The sequence below is a fragment of the Hordeum vulgare genome, chromosome 1H (genome assembly GCF_904849725.1).
Source record: "Hordeum vulgare subsp. vulgare chromosome 1H, MorexV3_pseudomolecules_assembly, whole genome shotgun sequence".
Classification (NCBI taxonomy): domain Eukaryota; kingdom Viridiplantae; phylum Streptophyta; class Magnoliopsida; order Poales; family Poaceae; genus Hordeum; species Hordeum vulgare.
In genome coordinates this window covers 380,420,728-380,447,442 of record NC_058518.1, presented here as the reverse complement: position 1 = coordinate 380,447,442, position 26,715 = coordinate 380,420,728, and the positions used below count along the sequence as shown (strand labels likewise).

The following is a 26,715-nucleotide window of genomic DNA, read 5'->3' as shown; positions in this document are numbered from 1 at the left end:
TTGTGTTGCGGGTACATGTAACTGAAGGTGAAGGAAGCTATGTCCATGGAAATTTTTCTGCTCCTGATGTTGAAGATTCAGAAGGTTTGTTGTTTGCTGAAGATGCTGAAGATGCAAGACAATATGATTCAGATGATGGAGATGTTTCTTCCCAGCCGCTGCCGCCCTATGTTGGGATGGTGTTTGACACAGTTGACGATGCTCCCAAATTCTACAACGACTATGCATTCAAGTTGGGTTTGGGAACACATATATCTACTTCAAAATTCACCCAGAAGAGAGGCCAAAAGAAAGAGGATGCAACCTTGATAAATAGGGTCTTTGGATGTGTGCACGCTAGAAAACCCGTTAAAACGGAAACCAGAAGCATGTCAGAGAGCATTGCAACTGGAACGAGCAACTCTAGTAGGCAGCCTAGTGAGGGGATGGATGTCACAAGAAAACGTCAAAAAAACATAATGCTCCGTCATGATTGTAAGGCGCATATGATTGTTGGGCTAAGGGAGGGGAGGTGGACAGTGACTTGTTTTGTTGCGGAGCATACACATCCGATGATGGATCAGCCGGAGCGTGTTAGGTACTACCGCTCGCATCGCAGCATACCCAGCGAGGATTACCAACTGTTGTTGACGATGCATGATGTGAACCTCTCCAATTCAGAATGCATGAGTGTCCTTGGTAGGATCCATGGAGGTGACACTAGGATACTCCCGTATGTGAAGAGAGACGTTACAAATGAACGTGCAAAGCTCCATAGAGGGTTAACATTCCGAGACATGGATATGACAGTGAAGTATTTTGAGAGGAGGAAGGGTGAGAATCAAGAGTTTTTCTTTGCAAAACAGCAAGATCCTGCAACAAACTCAGTGACTGCCTTGTTTTGGGTTGATGGGAGAACAAGGGCGTTGTACCCGAAATACAAAGATTGTGTATTCTTCGATACAACGTTCTGCACAAACAGATACAACATGCCATTTGCTCCTATAGTTGGTGTAAACAACCACCTCCAGACAATTGCACTAGGATGTGCCCTGTTGCCGGATGAAACTATTGACACATTTAAGTGGGTGTTCCAGCAGTGGATGGTTGCGATGGATAACGAGCATCCTGCCAGCATCATGACTGACTAGGACCAAGCCATGGCAACAGCCATTGATCAAGTGTTCCCGAACACTTGCCATAGGTGTTGCAAGTTTCATGTGCTTAGCAATGCACGGTCCAAGTTGGGGAGGTTGTTGAGCACGAACGAGGCTTTTGCAGATGTGTTCTACACTTGTATCAACCAATCTGAAACTGTTTTAGAATTTAATATGTGGCGAACAAGGCACACGTGGGCACCATCATATTTCAAGAAGAAATTCTTCCCGTTCACAAGCACAACAGGCAGGTCTGAGGGGCTCAACTCATATTTCAAGACCCTGATTCGACCAGCTGACTCTGTTTGGAGGTTTGTGCAGCAATATGAAATGTGTCAGGAAACTATGCTTGATCGTGAGGACAATGTTGGATTCACTGGTGAAACAACAACTCCACCACTATACTCTCGGTAGACATACTTCTCATGATTTGCCAAAAAAATCAAAAAAAAAAAAAAATTGTTGTTGTTGACTTATTTTTTATTATGTTGTTGTAGCTACAACATTGAGCGCCAAGCTGCTGCGCACTACACCCGCAGTGTCTTTGGTAAGTTTCAGAAACAGGTGACAGCTTCTACTGGCTTCATTATCAACCAAGACATTGACTACCAAGGACACGGTGCCATGTTTGAGCTGAAAGCAACCTCCTATGAGAATCCGAAGGCATATTCTGTGCATGTTGTGATGGATGAAGGGTTGTTTGAGTGCAGCTGCCACTACTTTGAGATGAATGGGCTGATTTGTGCACACATAATAAGGGCAATGGTTCATCTCAACGTGCAAGTAATTCCGCAGCAATACTTATTGGAGAGATGGTCTGAAGCAGCCACAACAAGCATGGGTAGGACTGGCAGGTTGCTGGACTTTGGGCACCCCTCGACAAACACTCTGAAATACAACTCATTGTGTCGAAGGTTGACATGGCTTGCCTCTAATGCATGTTGCAATGATGATGCCTACAGAATATTGGATGATGCAATTAAAGCCCTTGAGCCCGCATAGCAGCGGCCAAGAGAGGAGCCATGCATGTTCAACAAGCTGCACAACAGAGTGAACCTCCAACAGCAGCCGCTGCGGCAACGGTACCACTAAATGGTGACATGTGACAACACCAAAGCTCCGATATGCTGCAAACCCAGCTCGTGTGCCTAAGAAAGGCCGGCCAACTGATAGAGAGAAGAGAAAGAAGACGCTTGTAGAGCAGCGAGATGATGAACAAAAGAAGAAGATGAAAAATCAAGAGAAAAAAGCAACAACGTCAGGCAAGACAACAGCTCCAAAAAGGACTGTTCGCTGCAAGCACTGCAACGAATTAGGACACAACATTAAAACATGTGGCACCCTAATAGCTGCAATGGAGGCAGCAACTGCACCCCAAAAATGCCAATTCTGCTCTGTGGTTGGACACGCAGTTCCAGAATGTCAGTACTTGAGAGCTGTGCTTGCAAATGATCAAAGAGTTGGCCAAATGGCGCAACTGAACCTGTAGGAAAAAAGATTGACAAAAAAATGGAGGCGACCAAACAGTAGACAATTTTTTTTGTTTTATTTTCATCTTGATAAACAACAGACAGTGTTTGGAAAACAGGGTCTGATTCTTGTAGCTTCAGTTATTGTTGATCATATATTTTGTAACTGTACTATTTCATCTCGTTATACAAAGTTTGTTATATACTATTTCCTGCAACGAATGTCATGCTGCATAAATGTGTTGCAGAAATGATTTACAATAGAAACCCTGTTTCAGAAATGTGGCTGGAAGTAATGAAGCGAGACAACAAGACGTAGCAAAAATACAGTGTGTTCCCTGTTCGTGATCTTGTTGTGTTAAAGTTGCTGCAAAAAAATACAGTGTGTCCCCTGTTCATGATCTTGTTACGGAAAAAATCTTGTTTATGTTGATTTTCATTTTTGCAGGGCATGCATATCTTGCAGAGATGTATCCATGAGAAAAAATACTAATGTACCAAAATGTTACATAAAAAAACATGTTACATAGACTTAAAAAAGGTTTCTTTGTTGCATCATCGAGATCATCATCAAGAAACACATCATCAGGAAACACATCATCAGGATCAGGAAACTACCCATTTGTATTTGGGATTTTGTCATGTGTACAAAATGAGGATCAGGTAACTGCAAACATGTATTTGTCATGCTCGAATAGATCGCATGCCCCAGCTAGATAATGTACCACATCTACTAGAGAACTCAGTTGCAAAAACATGTCGCGTACACATGCACTGAAAAAAGAAGCCTAAACTACTACTAGCTACGTCTTGTTGCGGTCGACCATCCACTTGAATCTAAGACTTTTTCAACAACTTCTGGAGCTCCTCCTCCGAGCTGAGGGTGTTTTGCGGGTGTTTGAAAAGCTTTGCTGCGATGTACTTGCGGAAGTTGAGCAACGAAGTTGTGTCCTGATCATACACATCAACAAAGAAAACACATGTTTAGATACTACTAGCAAAAAAAAGGGAAAGCTATTGTGTCCGCAACAGAGATTATGCAACACATATTTCACAAAAAAAATGAGTAGCAAGAAAGAGGAAAGGCAAAGTCATACTGTGTTGAATGGCTTTAACCCTTTTGCAGTTAAATTCTCCATGTATAGAATAGCAAACAAGCCGCAATCAAATATGCCAGGGGAAAAAGTTGGAGAAAAATGAGATCACATATATGAAATAAAAGTTGCCATAAATAATGTATAATCGCGGAAAACACTACGTTGTTGACTGTTGTGGGTAGCCTGATGGATTGAAGCGCTCAAACTTGTCTAGATCATGCTTCCATGGGTTTCTTTCCCTGACCAGAGTTTTGAAATTCTCTATCTGCAAAAATGGAGGTTGGTTGCTTCCGAAACATTGATTTGAAAAAAAAAATCATGGTGAAAAAAGAAGAAAACAAATGCTAACCCATACCAAATTGCAACAAGGCTTCTCGAGGATGCTGACATAGTCAGAGTCTTGACTGTTGGAGTCGAAAACGTTGAATTGTTTATGCATCAAGTTTACAATGACAAGCGCCCAATTGTCTTGTTTCACAATGGTGAAGAACAACTACAAAATGAATTATCCAGGGTCGGTTGGTGTTGTCATGGGGGACGCTGGCCAATCTGTGGTGGCCTGGTGCTGTCATGCATATCGTGGAGTTGTAGAAAAGCATATGCAACTTCGGAATACTACTGCCCTGACTCCACACACTGGATGCTATCTACTGGTTTCAATGCAGGTTTGTGAATTATTTTAGTTTCTCCTGGTTTAATGAAAACTAGCATATTTCTGTAGGATTTTCACTTTTTCATGCATGTGTTGTGTGAAACAATTTTGCTACGAGCACGGCTCAGATGATGTTCAAACACTATATATGATCAACAACAACAGAAGCAAAAAGTTTCAAAAAAAGTCGCAGCATGTCAAGGCAGAAGCACATTTTAAACATTTTTAGTTGGAGAATTAGTTGCAGCATTTTTTATTGCATAACTGGTGTTGTTGTAGTTATTTCTGCAACGGTGGTAGAATTATTTTGCAACGGTGGTCTAGTTGTAGAAAGTTTCTGCAACATATGTCATGATGCAGAAATTTTTAGAATTTTATTTTCTGCACAGCAAGGTGGAAACAATTATTGCAATGTAGACAAAACATCGGAAAGCAATGAACAAAAAGCCTTACTTGATCAGATTTGGCAATGTCGTTCTTCTCACAGGCCCTTTTGAAATCTTTGGTGCATGAATTTGGATTGAATGAACTTGGGTCCACACTGAGTTTTGACTGTATACATAAGCAAAAACATCGCAACAAACAGAAAGTGAAAAAAGGAGTGTGGCTATCGTCTAAAACATACTATGTTGCGTTGCAAATTGTCAAGTGACAACAATATGGAACAAGATGGATAGTTAACTCGCAGCAACATGCGGTGAGAATGCAAACTTCCTAGGCTTGCTTGAGTTGTACATGTGCTCAATGTTGAAACTTTCAATATAGAGTGACATCACCTCGTTGTTCACATGAGCCCGTTGCTGAAATGTTTGAATGAAATATCGAAACCACCTATCCTTATGAATGAAGGGCTAATTTGTTACAAGAGAGGACATAAACTTGGTTAGTAGTTGTGAAACTATTGTTCTGGTTTATTTTATCTCAGCACACAAAAAAGAAAAATGCATGAAAAGAAACTTACAGTGGCTTGCCTCGAGGTGGGTCCTTTATCTTGTAATTGGTACAACAGTACCTCTGGTATATCGCATCATCCATTGCATCAATTTTTTTCTTCTTCATTTTCGGCAACTTTGCTGCGGTTGGTTCGGTAGGTGCAGCTCTCTTAAGTGTAGGATGCTTCTGATCATGGCCTCGCCCGCTGCTGACTTCAACCTGTGCCTCCTCTGTTATATCATCAATACAAGCTTCTGCCCAAAAAAATGAAAAAAGAAAGCAGAAAGAAATAGTGAGTAACAATTTTGAATCATACATGTGCTGAGTTTCAAAAATAAAGAAAAGTGGAGTGACATGTTGCGTAAACCAAAAATTGCAGGAATGACTTATAGAAACCTGCAGGGCTAGTTGATATTGGCGGGATCCTCGCAAGTGGAGTGACATCATAAACAGGACCGGGTGAAGTGGCAGCAGCAAAAAGGTCATCAAACTTCGGGCTCCTCTCTCGAATCTCCATGAATGACTCAATATCAACAGCAGGTGACCTAGGAGGTGATTCAACTTGTGGCACATCCTGAAATAGCAAAGCATCGGGGCTACCAGGTTCAAACAATCCAAAAGAAGGCCCGTCTTCAAGAGTTCCTGGCCTCCTAATCAAATTCACGCATGGGTAGGATGTGCTGCGAGGCGACATTCGTTCAAATTTGTTTGCTTCGCTGCATATATCTTCTCCCTTTGCATTGCTGAAATCAATTCCAGAGTTGTGCTCACTCTTACTCTTGTGGGGTTGATGGGCAAAATCTATTTTACCAACTACAACTTTTGTTTCAACGCTATTTGTGTCATTCAGTTGAGAGGCTTGCTGCACAGTTGAGGCTGTGAACGTGCATTGAGCAGTTGCTGTAGTAACTTGTACCCTGATTTCATGCTGCTTAGGCTGCTGCGGAGATGAAATATTCACAGTTGCATTGGCACTTCCTGTAGTACTATCAAGTTGCTTCTGCTCTTGCGGAGACGAGTCGCTAGCAGTTGCATTGCATGTGGCAGGAGCAGGAGTTGCTGGTACATCAAAAGTGACATCTGGGCATTCATGTTTTGCTTCGTCACTCCTAAATCCAGCTTTCGATGCCTCAGACAACACCAGTCCCATTCGTTTGCGGTAGATGCCCTCCAACAAACTCCCAAAAGAGCTCAATGCACCTTTAAGTTCTGCAACATGGATATCTTTGTGCTTGTTGAATATAGCACGCATGTGTGGGGGCTGCTGGAATGCATAAAAACCAAAAAACATTAGCTACAAAAGTTTTCATATTTCCCATCAAGCAAAAAAGGAAAAAGAATGCAAGAAAAAGCAGAGAGTTGCAGAAAAGAAGAAAATGCAATATGGCTCACCTCTGAATCCTCAAATGTGGGTAGAGGGTGCAGCCAGTCCTCCAAAGAGCCGCAAACATCATCACCACCCTCCATGTTTTTCGGAGGTGGCTCATGCACATTCCGTGCTCTGCCATCAGCTTCGTTTGTATCACCTTCTGTTGGTTGTTGAGCGCCATCAGCATCTCTGTTAACGGGAGTCTCTGTTGCGGACACACTAGCTATGTTGGGTAACTGGGCAACCTGCTCTATGTATGACAGAAACTTGGTCGTTGCGTAAGGTGTAGTGGAGCTGAACTGCATTCCAGAAAAGTAAACATATTGAAAAACACTTGGAATAATATACAAAGTTGCAATTGCAAAAAAATAAAGACGAAGGTATTGTTTCAACAGTTTAAAAAAAACAATACTTACAGGGCGCTTCCCGAAACCATCTTCCATGGTATCAACTGCAATGACAACGGTGAAATCCAACTCCTTCACAAAACAAGCCCGTGACAGAGAATAGTCGATGCTATGATCAACTATGCATCCTCTTGGGATGTCAATGTGGTCCATGTAACCTACAAAAAAAGAAGAGACGCAGAAGCAACTGTAAAAACCAATATGCTCCGGAAAACATAAAAGGGGTAAGTTGCGGGAATGAAGGGAAGTACCGGAAGCATTGGTAGACAACCACCAATATGGAATTTTAGTTTGCCTTCATTCCTCTTATCCTGGTATTTCTTAACTTCCCTCATCGCATCTAACAAAATATGCTCATCCCACTCAAACTCGTGGACAACACTCATGTCTTGCAAACTGTGCAGATATTCAAGAGGCACCATGTTTCCTGTACCAGGAGCTAGGACCAACGAAAGGCAAAGTAGAATCCATGTCCTATCAATGGTATCCTCATCGCCATCATCAGGGTTTGATAAGACAGAAACTGTGGTTGGTATTGGAGCCCTTTCGCCTTCCAAGTAAATTTCACGAAAATCTGCTTTCCCCCTTTTCCCAAATTCGAGTGGCCTGCTTCCAGATGGTACATTAAAGATCTTCTTAACCAAATCCCTAGTGAGAGAGATTTTCTTGTGATCAGTTAACCTATGAGACATAAGAAAATCAGCACTTGTTTCGGAAAATAAAATCAAAAAAATGAAAAGAAGCAAAAAAACAGCAAACACATACTTGATCAGCCGCTTCTTGGTATCAATCCTCATGACTATGAAATCAACAAGCGCCTCTGGAGGAGGAGGCAAAGGAGAGATATGAAGCAAATCCCCGAAAGAGGACTTGCTTATGACATCCCACTTTTTCCCTTTGATGGTGTTGGCTATCTCGCTTAGCCGCTTTGCTGACTACCGGGTTATATAGATACCCATGCTGCAAAAACAAAAACAAAATGGGAAAACATGAGCTACATAGAGCAGGCATAACTGGATTTTCAGAAAAAACACTGCCTAATTACCGTACTACTGCAAACATAGGTTGTGTTGCGGAAACACGGGTCATGTTGCAACATAGATTAAGTCGTCGGAGGAGAAGGAGAGCAAGACAACAGAGCTCTCATGAAACACTTGTCGTTGGGGGGAGTGTTATTTTTGTTTACTATGCTGCAGGAATTGTAGTTGTCAGCTACCAACACAGGCGACCCAACCTTCAACTAAAACCAGACTGAACCAGAAACTAGAGTTAGTATTCATGTAGCCTGTAATTACTGGCACCTACTAACCATGTGTTGTTCTGGGAGTATAGGACTAGTATATATTTGCAACATGACATTTGTTGCAAAGATTTTTACGACACGACCTCTGATGCAAAGATATTTGCAGGGCAACGAGCTCGTTTCTGTAACTGAACCATTGCTTCAGGAATTAATTGGTCAGAGGAGGCAACCAAACCGCATGCCAGCAAAATAAATCTAACAGCTGCGAACGCGTACATCGAACGTGATATCTTTTTTTCCGTAGCTCGCGTGTTAGAAGGTAATCTTCCACTACCTAGATCTTTGCTCTGCTACTAGACTGATTGTTAGATAATCCTACACCAGAACCAAGCTGCATGTTAGATGCCCTACTACTAGACTGACTGCTACCCAGAACAACAGAGCTCAACACTTTGTTCATATGACTGATTGGGAAACATGATAAATCATTTTAAACTGGAACATGATAAATCTAGAACATGATAAATCATTTTAAACTGGAGACAACAGAGCTCTCTGTTCTACAATCTAGAACGCTGCCTAGATCCTAAACTGCAGTGATTCACCATCTGAGGATTCGCAAAAATAGGGCTCGGCAGCGAGGTGGAGGGGCTCAGGGACGATGTCGAGCAAGTCGACGGGGTCGTCTCTGCCGTCAACACCATGTCTGAAACAGAAACAGGGCGCTGGCCAGATCCCTCACAACCATCAAGGAGCTGCTCTAGGCCGACGGCGACGTGGTCGACTAGCTCGACTGCTACACGCTACAACACAAGCACCAGCTCCCGCAGCTCGCCAGGGGGCTGAGGTGCGGCGCCTGATTCCATTCCTACTCAAGCTCATGGTGGACGCGCGAGGGGAAAAGGGAACGGGCGTACCTGCTTGGGGTGGTACTGGCCGCCGCCGCTACCGAAGGAGTAGTCGTCTTCACGGCGAGCCCCGGCCGCGCCGCTACCGAAGGCGTAGTCGTCGTCACGGCGAGCCCCGGCCGCGCCGTCGCCTATCGAGAGCCGCCACCCTCCCCCAGATCCAGTAGTCGCCCGCTCCTCTCAACAGATCGTGCAGCTTCGGATAGTTTCCTGAAACTACGCTCCAGTTTCAGGAAAACGGTCAGCTAGGTCGTTTCTCCGATGGGTGCGGGCACGATCTGGTCCGTCAGATGGATGCCAGATCGACGCACGAGGACACGGATGATAGATCCACCGGATCAGTTGGTGGGACGTAAGACTTTCCCCCCAAAAAATACAAATGTTGGTTAGATTGTCGTTGGTTGGGCAAACGAATAAGGAGAAGCAAAAAAGAAGAAGGAAATAATCATGAGAGAAAGTTCTTTTTGTTTATAAAAATCATCAGAGGAAATTCGGAAATCGGATCCTACGCGAACGAATGGGCTCCACTATATGCGCCACAAAGCCCAATGGGCTCTCCACTGTGAGCGTGGTGGCCCAAGCCTTCCATCCTCGCCGCGCCGCCGTGGCCGCCTCCACCATCTCACTTCCCCAGCCAAAACCCACGACGCCGACGACCTCCGCGCGCCGCGAGGGTTTTAGCCATCCGCCCTCGCCCCCGCCCCCGCCCCCGCCTCCGCCCGATGCCTCAGCCTCACCGCGCGCTCCTCTCCTCCCTCCTCCGCATCCGCGCTTGCTCCTCCCTTGCCCACCGCCCACCGCGGCCGCCGCCGCCCTCCCCGCGCCGCCACCAGTTCGTCGCTGACCCCAACGCCGCCGCCGGCACGGGACGAGGCAGCGTCGGCGGCAACCCCTTGGACCCCACCCAGCTCCTCCGCGACGATCCGGTCTCCATCACCGCGTCGTTGTGGGTCTCCTCCTTCCGCGCCGCCGCGCCTGACGACGCCGCCCCGCCGCCGCCGCCGCCGCTGGCCCCCTTCCTCACTCGCCTCGAGCTCTGGGTCCTCGCCTACCAGAAGGCGTACGCCGACGAGACCGGCTCCTACCTACCCCGCTCCTCCATCCCCGCCTCCACGCTTACCTCCATCCTCACGCTCCGCAACGCCGTCATCGACTCCCGATTCCGCTTCGGCAACCGCCTCACACCCTACCTCCACTCCCCGCGCGCAGCGGCGGCCCCGGACCCCGCCACCCTCTCCAAGCGCAAGCTCCGCGCCCTCCTCACCACCCCGGGCCCGGCCCCCTTCCAGGACCGCGTCGTGCAAGAGCTGCTCCTGCTGCTGCTCGAACCAGTGTATGAGGCGCGGTTCTCGCCCAAGTCCTTCGCCTTCCGGCCCGGGCGATCCCCGCATGCCGCGCTCCGTAGCATCCGCCGGAGCTGGGCGCCCTACCTCTGGTACATCAAGGGAGACCTCTCCCCGCTGCTTGATTCTCCCGACCCTGCGCTCGTGGTTGGCGCGCTCATTCGTGATGTGCGTGACAAGAAAGTCGTGGATTTAGTCCGCTCGGCGTTGCTTACTCCAGAAGTGACCGCGAGGCCAGGTGATGATGATGCATCAAAGAAGAAGAAGAAGAGGAAGTACCAGAAAAAGAAGGTGCTGCCGGAAGGGGAGCCGAAGCCTGACCCCTACTGGTTGCAGACATTCTTTGGGTTTGCACCAGAGGAGGCTCTGACTCAGCCTGATTGGGGGCATTGTGGGGTGCTGAGCCCGTTGCTTGCCAATGTCTGTCTGGATGAGTTTGATAAATGGATGGACGAGAAGATTAAGGAGTTCTACAAGCCGTCCAAGTCGGATGTTGTCGGAGGGGAGGATGGCATCGAGCAGGGGAATACATCATGGCCGGAGTTTGTACCCACGAGTGGGCCTGACAAAACAAGGAAGGTGGACTATATTCGGTTTGGCGGGCATTTCTTGATTGGGGTCAGGGGGCCTAGGGCTGATGCTGCAGTGATCCGAAAGCAGCTCATTGAATTTTGTGATCAGCGGTTCAGGATCAAGCTTGACAATGAGACCCTCCCAATTGAACACATCACTAAAGGTATCATGTTTCTTGATCATGTCTTGTGTCGTCGTGTCGTCTACCCAACCCTCCGTTATACGGCCACTGGAGGCAAGATCATTAGCGAGAAGGGGGTTGGTACTCTGCTCTCGGTTACAGCCAGTTTGAAGCAGTGCATCAGGCAGTTCCGGAAGCTAGAGTTTTTAAAGGGAGACCGTGAGCCAGACCCACAGCCATGTTTCCGGATGTTCCATGCCACGCAAGCTCACACTAACTCGCAGATGAATAAGCTTTTAACTACGATGGCAGAGTGGTATCGCTATGCTGATAACCGCAAAAAGGTTGTCAACTTTTGCTCGTACATTATAAGGGGTTCCTTGGCAAAGTTATATGCTGCCAAGTATAAGCTGCGGTCAAGGGCAAAGGTTTACAAGATTGCATCAAGGAATCTTAGTCGACCATTGAAGGATAAGAAAGGGCAGTCACCAGAGTACACCAATTTGCTGAGAATGGGTCTTGTGGACTCAGTTGATGGACTTCAGTATACAAGGATGTCAATGGTTCCTGATCCTGACTATACACCATTACCAAGCGGGTGGCGCCCAGACCACGAGAAGTTTTTGCTGGAATATATAAAGCTCACAGATCAACAAACACTGGAAGAGCAACGGAGTTGCATTAGAGAGGAGGGGCTTATAACACCACAGGACCACATTTCAATGCTTGTATGGAGCTACAAAAAAAATGCAGTTTTACTACCTTCTTCAAAAGAGAGTGATGTCCAAGAATCCACAGAAGACCTCGGTTCAGATATAGATGAATTGAATAACAAGGAGCTAGGGCATGGAGGCCATCAGGGTTTTCCACAACCTACTGAAATGTCTTGAGTGTCAATAACTTATGTAAAATCACCAAGGATTAATTACGATAACAGTTAGTTGCTGCCCTGGATTTACAAGCGACCAACTCTCCAATGGACTACAAAGATTATGTAAATGTGTACTACTGTCATGCAGATTCTAGCAATTTGCTGGCTGGTTCATAACTGCCTAGCTAGATGGTTACTTCCTGCTCAAGGACATAACATATCATGCGGCTCTATCTTTCATGATCATTTTCAAATGCTCAGGACATGGTGCAAGAATATGAAAAAACCCAGGATCATCTTGCTTCCAAACAGTGCGTCTGCATCATGGCTAGCTGCTCATACACCATTCATGTCTAATAGTAAGACTTCTATCAAGCCTATGTATTTAAAGTTATGTAGGAAATTTATTGAACACACATTCTGTGAGAGGATATCCTGCTTGTTCAGATGGCCATCTGTACAATCTTTTATCAAATACAGAGCTTTCTGAAGTTACTACTAAAGGATAATAAATTTCCTTGGCCTTGTGTAAGCTTGCTCATGTTAACTTGTTTCCCTGATATTGTGAAGTAGCTCACTCGATGCGAATTGCAGTGTGTGAGCCATAAGATAAATGTGGAAAACCCTGAATTGCTCACATATATGTTTATTTGCATTTTTTGGTTCAATTTGTGCCTATATATGTACTACTTGCTTCTGTTTTGGAGAAAATTTGGTCAACAGCAAAATGCTATAATTTATTGACAAATTTATGTATTCAGATGTACTATTTCCTGAATGATTGAGTAAAAAATGGTACTGAACCATATTTTCGTGACTGATCTATGTCCTAGAATCTGTATGTTTCAGTTTATTGTTTTTTTTATTTGTTTTCCCTTGGGCACTTGTAGTGTGCAGTGCATGATCTTGAAGGAAAAGAAAAACAGTCGATGTTAAGGTAGTACACACATTTAACAGACGCAGCATCATTTGCATTGGGAAAAGAATAGACAGTTTTCTGACATAATTTTTTGCATTGTTTTCTTGTGCTTTTATTCTTACATATGTTGGGTTCTGTAAATAGTCCTGTTTCAAGGTATGTGCTAATCATGCAAACTATGCTTATCGTGCATGATGGCTTTTCACTATTACTCCCTCCGTTCCTAAATATAAGACCTTTTAGAGATTACACTATGGACTACATACGGATGTATATAGACATGTTTTAAAGTATAGGTTCACTCATTTCGCTTCGTATGTAGTCCATAGTAGAATTTCTAAAAGGTCTTATATTTAGGAACGGAGGGAGTATGTGTCAACATAAGGCACTGTTTCCTGCTGGGATGTAGCTGGTGATGCTGTTTGTGTAGTCTTAGCATCGGAAACAACTGAGTCTCATCACTATTTAGAGTACTCTGTTGATCTGTTCTTGTATGTTAACGTCCAACTCATTCAGTTTCCCATCCTTCCCCTGAGTTTTGATAGCAAATGTTTTTTTTAGTGTTCTTGTATCTTTTGCTGTCAGGAAGTAGATTGGCCCTTTTTTGATGCTTCGACTATGCCCTATAATATAATTGGAAGAGAGCAAGGGAGAAGAGAAGTGAAAGTCAAAGCACAAGATCTTGTACAACTAATGTTAAATCTCCTTAAGGTATGTAACCATATATACTCTTCATTCAGATATACTCCCAACTACAAGTACTCCCTCCGTCCCAAAATTCTTGTCTTAGGTTTGTCTAGAAATGGATGTATCTAAATACTATAACATGACTAGATACATTCATATCTAGACAAACCTAAGACAAGAATTTTGGGACGGAGGGAGTATTTAGGTACAGAGGGAGTATGAAGCTTGTACCCATTGCATCTCTATTGCCCGTCTCCTTGTCTAAGACCTTCATAAACACCATAATGTTTTTCCTGTGTTGAACTCTACAAATATTCTAAGACTATGCCTGCAGAAGTTGATTATCTGTTCTTAGTCTCACATAAAGCATGCTGCTGGTAGTTTACTTTGTGACTTCGTCTATATGACATAATCGTTGTTGCGCTCCATCTTTCTTCAGTTACCAGTCTTTAGTATCATCTAGCTAAACTGAAACACCTGATCAGAATCAATCAAGCTTTAGATTTAATTTCCTCATTTCGTATTATTATTTACAGGAACTAAATGAGTTTGAATAATAGGTGCAGCAACCAGGTTTGACCTTTTCTTTTTCCCTTATGGACTCCTGCAATTAAAAAGATTGATGATTTGTTTTTCATGAAAAAAGTCTTTCGTATATTGAATTCCACGCTACATGAAACTGGTCCCTGCATACCCATGTTTGTTCTTCCTGTTGCCGTTTCCAATTGATTATTTTTTGGGTTCTTATTGTGCCAAAGTATCCTAGTGCTGTATGCCTGTATGAAAATCTGCCTCACATCGATCTCGTGTCTGCTTTCAGATCTGAATGGAAATATGCATCTCGACGCTAAGTATGGGCCCCGTGGAGCACATTGAGGTATGCCAATCATTTAGCACCACTAACCTTCTGTTGTGCCAATGGATATGGTAGGCATGATTTTGTTCCCCACTAAAGGCCGACGAGAAGCACTCGCGGAGTCCTGACACATAGGCCCAAGGTTTTCAGGTATGTCCTAATTGTGAGACCTCCTGTCGTACCTTTTCTCTATTGTTTCTGTTTAGTTCCTGCAAAAATTATCTTATATAGGTCAACGAATCTGGACCAGATTTTCATATAATACACAGCAGCGTTAAGCTATTTGTGGTATATAAGTTCTGTTATGGATCATAGTAAACTCTTAACAGCAATGCAAACTGAAACCTGCACGCCATTGTTAGCCAAGCCCTGGTCTGAACCACTGCTATTGCATTTGGGGACACTGTTCCAGACCACCTGCCCTTCGTTTGAGCGATTACCACATCTTAGAACACTAACGCTAATCAGGCGCAGTTACGGTGTCGGCTAAAATAGAAGGAAAGCTTTAGCGCTTATAATTCTTTAATATCCCGAGAGGAAAACTGAGCCTCCACACCCAGCGGCGGGACCCCTAGATTGGTTCTTTATAATATTTTGGAATCAAGTTCGCAACCTAACAAAGGGGAAGTGACAACATCAAGATGCTGCACCGCCTTGACTGACCATACCATACTACGATCCCAAGCGGAGCTTTCAGCAGTTGGCAGTCTGCTCGCTTGATCCATCTAGTGTCGTCACAGTCGAACTGCCACTGATAGATTAGCCTGTAGCCCCCTAAAATTTGGTATCTTGCCATCACCAGCTGTATGAAATCAGGCTTTCGGCCCCGCGCTTTTGCGTGTGTACGAAGGGTGGTTCCCCGTGTGGAAAGATGGCAATCAGCCGCTATAATATTCCTTTTGGCAAAGAAGATGCCTGCATCTGTTCATTTCATTTCAGTCTTGTGTTTAATTAATATATTTCATTTGTCTGATCTTTTGGAGGAATGATTTTCACACTGGATGGCCTGTGGAATGGAGCAAGCTCTTGCTCCATTGCCCGGCATGCAGGCCCATCGAGCACCGGCCACTAGAAATTGTTTCACGGTAGGCCCTCCTCTGCTGGATGGAAGTTTCTTTCAGCGCCGAAAAGGGTGAGCGCCTGGCCGTTGCGTTTGCATGGCCAGTGCACACTCTCTGTCTGCACTGCATAGTTGACTTGCGTGCCTTGTTATTACAATACTGAAAGGAAATAAAGGCCCTAGCAAGATGAGCGAGTTGCCGGGCATTTCCCACTGATTTTGATTTCCTGACAAGGACATTTTGGGTGAAGGGCGTAGAAAACACACCGCGCACTTCACACATCTGCTTTTAAATAAATATATGATTCACGTTCTCTAGAGGGGAAGCGTAAACATATACTACATGGCCGAGTCATCTATATATATATTCTAACAGGCGTATCTTTGGTGAAACCGTCTTCTGTTTTTTTTTCGGTGAAGCAGTCGGCAGTCATGGATGGATCTCATGGATTTGGTCTAATTCTCTTTTTTTTTTTGCTTCAACAGGTCGAGTTATTTACTGATTGCCGGTAGCTACGCTTGTTGCTGTATTGCCTGAATCTTTTTTTTCTTTTTATACTCCGTTGCTGCAGTGGTATTATCATAGATAGCACTTGAGTGGTGCGCTGTGATGCGCTTGGAGGTTGTTCTCTTTTTACTGGAGTGGTCTAGCTGTAGTTTTGTGATGAGTAGGAATCGGGTCCGTTTCCTGGACCTTGTTCCTAGGCAAAGGCCGCGTGCTCCACGGACGGGCTCTTTTTGGCATCGGCTGTCCGATCAAAACAAAGAAAGGCGTGGGAATTTGCAGCCGCGGGGCGCTCGTCGAGGAGAGGCTAGAAAGAGGCGCCCGTCCGCTTTTGTGGTGTTTTGTGTTGCCTAGATGACCGTAGCGTAGTCGTAACAGTGCTACGTGGGGAGATGGGAAGCACAGAGGCCGTCGTTGTTAGCCAGGGGAGCCAGCCGCCCACGTCGAGGCCGAAAGGATATGCGCACCGGCACCGCCAGCCATGGCATTGCATTGCATTATCATGGCGATTGTGTGCATGTGGCGTGCGCCCTAGCGGCAGCGCGAGGCCTTGATCTCATGATCTCCCGTTGCTTATTACTGTATGATCGATGGTAATTGTGATGTGATGCGCCCGTTGCTTTCCTTTTCATCCTGTTTATCCTTCTTTTATGTATGCTCATGATCGCACCGCCGGCAGCGCGTGCGCGCGTCTTCATCATCTCACTCTCTCCAGCGTCTCTCCCTCGAGCTCGATGCCATCTCAGTTCCCAAGGGAGGAGTGTTGCTAAGCTAATCACTGCCCTCGCCTCGCCAATGCCCACTAGTACAAGGCTTTATCCACTTTTCATTTTATTATTAAAAGAAAATAAGACATACTACAGTACTACTGACACACGCATTGCCCGGGACCGGGAGAAGCTTCTTACTCGCAGCTAAACAATGCCGCTAGCAGTCGTCTTCCACCTCCCGAGAATTCGAAACATGAATGGTAAAAACACAGGCACAGGCACGGCGGCAGTGCACGAGCTCTCGAAGCAATACATTACAGCCGCACGTAAATAAATGGGAGGGCAGAGCGGAACAAAATTGAAGTCGTAGGTGTCAGAGGTCAGAGAACACACGTTCAGACAAAAGAAATGAGGCGACCTGAGCTGAGCTGGGCCTGGCCGCCCAGGTCGTCGCAATTGACACAAGCCAGCGGAGCTGCTATGTTCAAACAAGAAACTGAAAAACAAAACGGCTGGGTTGATTCCATTATCTTTCTCTCTTCTCTCACCCCACCGAGTAGGGACAGCGCATGGCATCAGCAAAAGGTCAAATTTTGCGGGAGGACAACAAGATGACGATTTTTGTTTCTGACGGGGGAAAAGAGGAGGCGGTTCGCCGGCCGGACCGGTGCGGCGGGTGCGTCACCGGAACCTGCCCATGTCGGCCAGCTTCCTTGAGGTGTTGCGCCCCAAGGACGCCGCGCTGCTGGCCGACAGGTGCCGCCGGTGGCTCTCGCCCAGGGTCGACGGGTCCGGCTGCTGGCACCGCCGCCGAGGACCGCCCGAGCTGGGGCGGACCAGCGGGCTCAGGCACACCGCGAACCCCGAGATCCCGTCGCCGCTGGCGCCTGATCCGCCGGGCCTGCTGCGCCGCTGGTGGTGCCTGGCCGGGGAGGGCGACGGGAACCACCAGCTGCTGCTCGTGCTGCCTCCTGGGGACTCGGGCTCTTCGTCCGCCGGCCGCGGCAGCGACGATGACGGCGCGTCCGGCCTCCGCTTGCGCCGGACTATGGCCGACAGCCACGACGTGGACCGCCGGGGCGGGTCCTTCTTGCCCTCGCTCTCCTCCTCCCGCCCGCCGCGCCGCCCGCCGCCGAAGAGCGCCGCCAGGAAGGACCGCCTCCGGTGGAAGGACTTCTTGCGCTCGCTCTCCCGGGGCTCGTCGTCCGCGGCGCGGGTGGCGGGGCCGACCTGCGGCGTGCTGAAGAAGAGGAGCTCGGGGCGGTGGCTGTTGCTGTGGCGGGACGACGTGTACGCGCAGGCGTCGGAGCGCCGGTGCTGCTGCGCCGGGGCGGCGGCGACGCGCGTGGGCGAGCTGCCCCGGCTGCTGCTGCTGCTGCTGCAGTCGGCCCCGGCCCCGGCCCGGTCGCGCTCGGCGGCGAGCACGAGGAGGCGGTCGCGGAGGCAGGGCGCGCACACCCCGAGCGCGTTCGCGTACGGGTGGAGCTTGCACCTCATCGCTCCCGTCCTCCCTCCGGATCACCGGGAGCGCATCTCCGGCGAGGAGGTGGTTGGGTTCGGGCGGAGGCAGATCGCGAGCGGAGCACGAGGAGGATCCGCGGGGCGTGCGGTGGTTGGGTGGGTTCGGATTGCTGGAGCGTGCGCTGCAGCTTGGATTTTTGTCGCCTTGGCTCGCTCGCCCGCTCGCTCGAGAGGGAGGGGACGGGACTGGGGAGGAGTGGTTGGGCGATGCTGTAGTGGCCGGACGGATGGATGGATTTATTTGGGACGCGGGTGGGGGGAGACGTTGCGTCGCGGTACGGCCCCGGCCGCGCACCCTGGTCTATTCTACGCGCCGGTGCGGTTCCTTCCGTCTACTGGGACGGAACCGGCATCGTCTCTCCGTTCGGTCTCATTCGTTGCAAGCGAGTGCAGTGACTTAGAAATAGGCCCGTTCTCTAAAAAAAATGACCGTTAAAACATTTATGTACGCCTGCATGTATCTCGTGTTTAGATCGGGTGGTATTTGACCGGTGATTTTGCTACTATTATTTCCTAGTCGATTTAGGAATATCAAATAATTACGGTGCTCAATAAATTGCGGATCCTAATATTTACGCCGGATGTTCTCGAAAGATCGGGCGTGAAAAAGGGGAAGGATTCTCTGACCTGCCGAAGAGGCGGGGGAGGGTCCCCTCTCGTTTTTGAAATAACGATCGTGAAAAAGAAAACTGATCCTCTCCCTTGCCAAATGCAGCGGAAGGGGGGTGGACTCAGTCAGTTGTCAAAATAACGGGAGTGAAAAAAAGGAACGAACCCCGTGCCTCGTGGACGACACGGGTAGGAGGTGGACTTGATCGGTTCTAGAAAGAATGTATGTGAATAAAGAAATTGAACTTCTCACCTACCGAAAGCGCACAGATGGGAAGGAAGGGGATTCCACCGTTCTCAAAAGAACCGTTATGAAAAATGAAAACCTATGTAAGACAGCCACGCTGGATCTAACGTTCGTCAGATGTCCGAAAGTAAGATGTTATAGCTCTCTTACTTTGAAGGAGGCATGCATGGGGATCATTTCTGAAAGATAGGAACCCATCAAAGAGATCAAGGAGTTATTGATAGACATGAAAAACTGCCCGTTTTACCCCTCAACAAGAATTTGCCATTATTGATTTCTCCTCATGACCGTTGAGCCGTGGGCTCCCCACTTCCATATCCTACGTCATGCTCATCGTCTTCATCAGAACACCCCACACACGTCCATATTCGCGTAGCCGATCTTACATGCCAAACTTATCGTTAACCACCTCGAGAGATAAATTTGGGAGGGCTTTACTACCCAATGAGCCATGGACTTCTTTTTTTTTGGGAGGGGAGCTCCTCAGACCATATCATGGGCTCAACAATGCGAGAGTGACATAGTACCACTCTAGTGTGTAGCATGACACCAAAGTCCAACTGCTCCATGAGTGAAAGTGCATGTTATATACATCTGTTAGGTTTGGTGATCAAATGACAAGGAAATTGAAAGGATTTATAGTTTATAAAGTATATTTCAGTGAAATTCATCCCATTTATGAGTTCAAACATCAATTGCCATCCCTACTTTTATATCTTTAAGTGGCTCACTCCTTGAATCTCTTAGTTTATACTCCGTGTATCCCATAATATAAGAGCGTTTTTACACTAGTGTAGTGTCAAAATACTCTTATATTATGGGGCAGTGGGTGTACTTTATAGGTCTTTTGGTGAATCCAAGATTCACATTGATTTTGAAGAACTATATTACTGACTCTAGTACAAGTGGGAGTCGGTTGAAAATATGTCCTAGAGGCAATAATATTTGTATTACTTATTTCCACATCTGTAATTAAGTATTTATATTCTGTGTTATAACTGGTATGTTTCTTGAATATGTGATTTATATGAAAACTCATTAGAACGTGTAGAATCCAAAAAGCTAAAACCTAATTCCTAATCTTGTCTCTAGGATTAACCCAAGTGTTGTATGATGATTATGCTTTCCTGAGCATAAGCATTAGTTTAGTGAAACGAGGGTACCAACATGATTGGGAGGATGATGTTAGAAGCATGATTATATTAAATTAACCGAAGTTTTTTTGTTATACCTAGGAATATTATCGTCCAAGTCTACAAGTTTATAACACGATGTGACGTCCTCGATTTGATCGTACGCTAAGTATACACGCAAATGCGTACGACCGAGCTCAAGGACTCACGGAAAGATATCACGACACAACTCTAGACACAAATAAAACATACAAGCTTCATATTACAAGCCAGGGGCCTCGAGGGCTAGAATATAGAAGCTCGATAAACACACGAGTCAGCGGAAGCAACAAACATGTGAGTACACACATTAAACATGAGGTGCCTTAGAGAAGGCTAGCACAAAAGATGCAACGATCGAACAAGACGAGGCCTCCTGTCTGGGAGCCTCCTAACTACTCCCGGTCTTCAGCGGCCTCCATGTAGTAGTAGACACCGTCGGGGTAGCAGTCGTCGGCGGCGGGATACTCCATCTCCTGGGCTCCATCATCTGGTCACAGCAACGGATCAAGGGGACAAAGGGGGAGCAAACAACGGTGAGTACTCATCCAAAGTACTCTCAAGACTGACATCAGAACTATGCTAAGTATGCATCAGTTTCAAAGGAAGGGGGTTTATATGTGGACTGACTGCAACAATGCGAGAATAGAGAGAGAAGGCCTAGTCCAAATGAAGACTGGCATCTTCAACGATCTTGCGACAATAGACGAGAGTAGAACAGGTAACACAAATAATAGTCATATTGTTGCAGCAATATTAATATGAGGTCACACCTAGAGATTCTTCCTCGACTCCCTGCGAGGAAGCAATCCCAGAGCAACATTCCAGTTAAGTAACAGTTGTAGTTGTATAGGATTAGGGCACAACTCCAAGTCGTCCTGTAGTCGTGGACACGATTATTTAAATAGATAAGTTCTTCCCTGTAGGGGTGCACAACATATTCCCCGTCATGCTCGATAAAACTCTGGCCGGACAAGCTTTTCTGGGTCATGCCCGACCTCGGAATATCGACACGTCGCAGCCCCACCTAGACTCAACAGAGAGGCCAGCCCACCGGTCTAAATCCTAAGCGTGTAGGGGTCATGGGCTCATCACCCTTTGCACTCATGCACGATGCGTGGGCGGCCGAGGTCAGTCCTAGCACCCCTTATTGCAAGCGCGATGCCTATCCGAACCACTCGGGCGCGCGCCGCTCCATTGCTGACGTCTGAAGAGGTTCGACTGATGCCACGACGTCAAGTACCCATAACTTCTCCCACGTAGACGTTTAGTGTGTAATAAGGCCTTCCGACCAACCCAGATTAAATACCCAAATCCATTAACATTTTAATTAACTCATCGACACATCCACGCGGGAATCCATCCGCCAAACATTATTCATCAAAGTTCCCAGTAACACGGTCAAGTAACTGTGTGGTTGTAACATCAGGGGGATCCGAGGTATCACCCTCGTTGGATCCCGAACGGTGTAACCGTCAAGGTGGACTTAGAGGAATCACCCTCGAGGGTCTCACACTTGAGGAGTTGCATGACAGAGTCATCGTCGGGAGTGGTGAAGGAGGAATCACCCTCGATAACCACGACCGACTAGGTGCACTACAGAGATATCATCATGAGTACTTCGCGAGGTGTCACCCTCGGTACCCGATAGTAGCTCTGCAACGTAGTACAACTAAGGGAGGTGTAAGTGTTGTGTCGGGTCTTGGCTCGTCGATCAGGGATCGAGACTTGACGATAAAGCGGGGCAACTCGATAAGGGGGCAAAGGGGATTGCTGAGCCAACTATACTAAATAGTTTAAAGTGCGCTACAATAATGTAGCAGTTCATCAAAATTAAGCTATGCATCACATATAGGAGCTAAGTACAACAGTAGCAAAATTCTAATGCAAGCATGAGGGAGAAAGAAATGGGCGACTGAAAAGACCACGATGACGCCTAGAGGGGGGGGGGTGAATAGGCTATTTAAAAACTTCTTCGGATTTGTCTTAAACCTAATGCGGAAATAAACTAAGAGGATACTTTTCAAGCACAAACCCTAAATGCAATAGGCACCACAACGTGCACCAACAACACGATCTACCAAGATGGACACAACACGGTTACTAACAAGCACAAGTAAGTTACACAAACTTACTTGAGCTATATCACATGACAGGTAGGTGAATGACACAAGATACTAGATCACACTATAGCACACGATATATCAAAAGCTGCAAGTGTGAACATGTGGATATAGAGGGTATGCTTGAACGATTAATCTTGTACAAAGAAATAGCCAACGCAATATAATGAGCACAAACAATATGCAATGTATGTATGCTCAAGTAACACAAGTAAACCACAAGTAAGGAGTTAGAGTTAAGGATAACCAAGGTCACTTAGACAAAGATGTATCCCGATGTTCACTTCCTTGGAGGGAAGCTAGTCACCGTTAGAGAGGTGGATGTTACCACGAAGGCACACCAATGCCATGAAGGCTCACCCTATTCTCCCTTTGAGATAACACCACGAAGGCATTTCTCAACCACTAGTGGTAAGCCTTTGAGGTGGCTTCCAAACCCTCACAAACTTTTTCGGGGGGTAATCACACGGATTGATTCTTCTCCGAAGAACTCCTACCGCCTAGGAGTCTCCAACCTCCAAGAGTAACAAGATCACGGGGAATGCTCAAAACTTGCTCAAATCTCAAATATCTTGGGTTGAGAGAAGGAGAGGGAGACGATCTATCTTTTGATTGGAACAACTCTCAAAGGGGCTCACAAATGCTCTTGGGATCTAAGATTTGGTGTGAGCAAATGTGTGTGAAGTAGAAATGTGTTCTTATGAGGATATGGTTGTGTTGGGCACCCTCTCACGAAGTGGGAGGGGGTATTTATAGTGGAGAGGGGAAAGTGACCGTTGGGGTCACTTAAGTCTGACAGTGGTCGGACGTCCGGTAGTTTTCGGATGTCCGGATGCCCACAAGGGGTCGGACGTCCGACCGGGGTCGGTCGTCCGAGGGATGTACATATATCAGGAACCACTGTGTAGTCGAACAGGGACTGGACGTCCGAAGGAAGCCGGATTCCGAGACTTTGGCTCTGTTCAAGGGCACCGGATTTCCGAAGGAGGTCGGACGTCCGGCCCTCGGATGACAGGAGGAGGCCGGAAGTCCGTGTTATTTGACTCAAATTTCTCTGGTGCAAGGTTCCGGTTTTCCGATGTGGTCGGACGTCCGGAGAGAGCCGGAAGTCCGAGTTATTTGACTCTGGATTTCTCTGGTATAAGGTTCCGGATTTCCGAAGTGGTCGGGCGTCTGGAGGAAGCCGGAAGTTCGAGGCATTGGTTCTATTTTCAGATAACAGCAGAGCAGTGGAGATGTGGTGTGAGCAGAAAAGTAGAGATGTAGTTTGAGCAAGTTCATCGCAAAACCTGTGATCCCCTCTTAATAGTGCAGGATCCCTAAAGACTCAAGAATCATAAAATGGTACTGATGATCCATACTTGAGTGTATACTTTTATTCGCTGATCATCACTCTGCACCACTAACGTCAAAGGAACTGATACCTTTGATTTAGCCCTTTCACTTGAGCTTGATGTTGTTGTTCCTTCTTGGCTCAAGTTGAAAGCAAGACATGATGAAGTCTTCAAGTAGCTCTCCCATACACAATGTGGAAAGCCTAGCTTATGTATTCATCTTCATTTGTCCACCATGTGAACATCCCACAAGAATCAAGCATGTAGTGCTCAGGAATGCTTATCTTGATCTTGTCCTTGTTAGCACATGAGCTTGTCCTTATCAACACATGATCATTAACAATAGCTTAAAGGGGATTAGTGATTAGTTATCTATATGTGTGTTGTAAGCAACACCAAAACACGATTAAGGGCATGACTGCACTTTCAATCTCCCCCTTTTTGTTAGTTGATGACAACATACATATAGCTCTAAAAAATAGTAATAAACATGTGTGGCTTAGGAGAGATTTGTTACGATGCTTATGAAGCTCCCCCTGATTATATGCATAGTAAAATAGGTAAGTGCGGGAGCTCCCCCTTAATGCGTGCTTTGAAGATAATAGCATGATATAACATTACACTATAATAGTTCAACAATACATAGCATATCATATGAATCAATAATTCGTAGCATATCATATGAATCAAAGCATATCATATGAATCAATAGGATAGCATAAAACTCATCATCATATGACACAACGATAATATCATGATATCTCATCACCACATGATAGTTTAACAATACATCATCCATAAGTGATGGCATAGCACATCATCCATAAGTATCGTTACATAATGACATATCATTAAGTTCGACATACTACATCATACCATACATTATGAGAGAAACTAAAATCGAAACTAAGATAAGATAATGTCCTCCCCCTTTGGCATCAAGGACCAAAAAGGAAGGAACCCGACAATGCTACCACATACTCAAATATCACCCTCATCAACATCATCATCATCAGGCATCATCCTCATCATCCTCATCCTCAGGCAAGCCACTGCCACTAGCCTCGTCAAGAAAGTCAGCCCACTCAGGACCAGATGGGAAGCCAAAGTCAGAAGGAGGAGCAACAGGAAGATCCTCATCGTCACTCACATCAAGAGCGCCCGAGTCTCTCAGACGAGCCTTGAGGGCATTCTTGGAGGAGACGAGGCGAGAAACCACATCATGAGTTTGACCGCACTGGAAAGAGAAAGCCTTCATCATGGCAGAATGTGCCTTGCCAATGAATTTGGCAAAGCGACCGAGAGGAGCTAAGCTGGATGAAGGGGTTGCTGACCGGGCAGCAGTGCGACGAGTGGAGGTGGATGAGGTTTTCTTAGGAGCATAGTCATCCGCCATGTGATTGGGAATGGCCCACTTGTGATGCGTGTGAGTGGGAGCAACAGTGAATTCAGCAACATGGTGAATAAAGGCCTGGATGAAGGGGGCATGAGGGAAGGCTCGCTTGTATTGAAGACTAGCGAGCCGAATCTCATGCCAGAGAAAGTGAGGCACATTAATCTTGCGCTTGGGGGACTCGTGTAAATGTGACATGATATCAATACAGTAGCCGCTGCAGGATCCCCTATCACCCATCTTGGGATAGATGGTGCGGATAGGACACTGAAAATGATAAAGAAGGGAGAGCACCAGATGGATACTTGGTTAAGATCCTTCATCCGTTCATCTGCATCAAATTCACGAAGTGGTTTGAGGAGAAGCCCACACGCCTCAATGGGCTTATGTGCATGGTTAGGATCATTCTTATGGATTTTGAAGCCGGAGTCGGGGAAACCGAGTGCGGCAACAAACTCATCATAAGAGGCTGTGAACTCAACATCAGAAGTCATCCAGCTAACAGTGTTGTTTGAGCCAAAGAAACACGTGGCATAAAATTGATGAATAGCGACACTGTTAAAATCGCACCGAAAAGCAAAGGGGGTAGCGAGCCCCGATGACTCAATGAGCTCAATGGCACCCGGGTATTTCGCCGGGTGAGTGCCAATATGCTCAAGATCAATATAATGGTGGACTGAGAGACCCTTAGGAACGATGATAGTAGAAAAGATGTCCGCTTGGACGTGTGTGCGGAAACGTGAGTCCATAGAGTCACGTACAACAGAAAATTGGTTAACATCGCAGCGGAATGTAAAGTAGGAAGACTTAGGAACCGTGGTGAAGTCCTTGACTTCACGACCTAAAGTAGGAGGAGGTTCAAGGGAGATGCGACGAGCATCACCTTCGGGCTGTTCAGGAGGAGGCGGTGGCATATATGAGGGCCTGCGAGTCACCGACTTCGGCATAGTCTTCCGAACGGCAATGTGTTCAGCACGTTCCTCATCTGCAAGCTCATCCTCAAAGTCAGAGCCATCACACGAGGAGCGGGGACGTGGAGGAGGACACCGAGCGAGCCGTTTGAAGGGACGACGTGGTGCATCGGAGTCATTCGACCCTGTGCCAGGAGGGGCACGAGCGAATGAGCCAGTAGAGTTCTTCTGGGCAGTGTGCTTAATCTTGGGCATGATGGAACAAGGCCTACATGATTGGAAACCCAATGGGGAACGGTCACGGTCAAAACACATGAACGAACACATGAACTAGTGAGAAGGGGAACCAATCATGAGAGAAACCGAGAGGATACCTGCAGATCGAGGGAGGAGAGGAATGGAAGAAGGATCCCACGGAGGAGAATAGCCAGATCGCGGGGCAGGGCCCCCGGTGGCGGCGCGGTTGAGCTCCTCAGGCAGCTGGCGGCGGCTGGGGAGGCGGCTATGAGAAAAGGGGGGCGCGTGGGGGCTAGGGCAAGGCCCAGC

General features: G+C 46.6%; 2 protein-coding genes and 1 long non-coding RNA gene across 3 annotated transcripts; 2 read left to right on the top strand and 1 right to left on the bottom strand.

Moving 5' to 3' along the window:
- The first annotated feature begins 9,883 nt into the window (after positions 1–9,883).
- LOC123438831 (nuclear intron maturase 2, mitochondrial) lies at positions 9,884–12,663 on the top strand. The gene has a single exon (XM_045115806.1). The coding sequence runs from the start codon at positions 9,937–9,939 to the stop codon at positions 12,139–12,141; it is 2,205 nt and encodes a 734-aa protein (XP_044971741.1). The 5' UTR covers positions 9,884–9,936; the 3' UTR covers positions 12,142–12,663.
- Positions 12,664–13,445: 782 nt separating this feature from the next.
- On the top strand, positions 13,446–15,962 carry LOC123438864. Its single transcript, XR_006629985.1, has 4 exons — positions 13,446–13,752; positions 14,265–14,301; positions 14,549–14,734; positions 15,568–15,962. It is a non-coding gene; the product is annotated as an uncharacterized LOC123438864 (long non-coding RNA).
- Positions 15,963–17,232: 1,270 nt separating this feature from the next.
- LOC123438848 (fibronectin type III domain-containing protein 1-like) lies at positions 17,233–18,585 on the bottom strand. Its single transcript, XM_045115807.1, has one exon. It carries the CDS (start codon positions 18,354–18,356, stop codon positions 17,541–17,543), a length of 816 nt encoding a protein of 271 aa, XP_044971742.1. The 5' UTR covers positions 18,357–18,585; the 3' UTR covers positions 17,233–17,540.
- Positions 18,586–26,715: the final 8,130 nt, after the last annotated feature.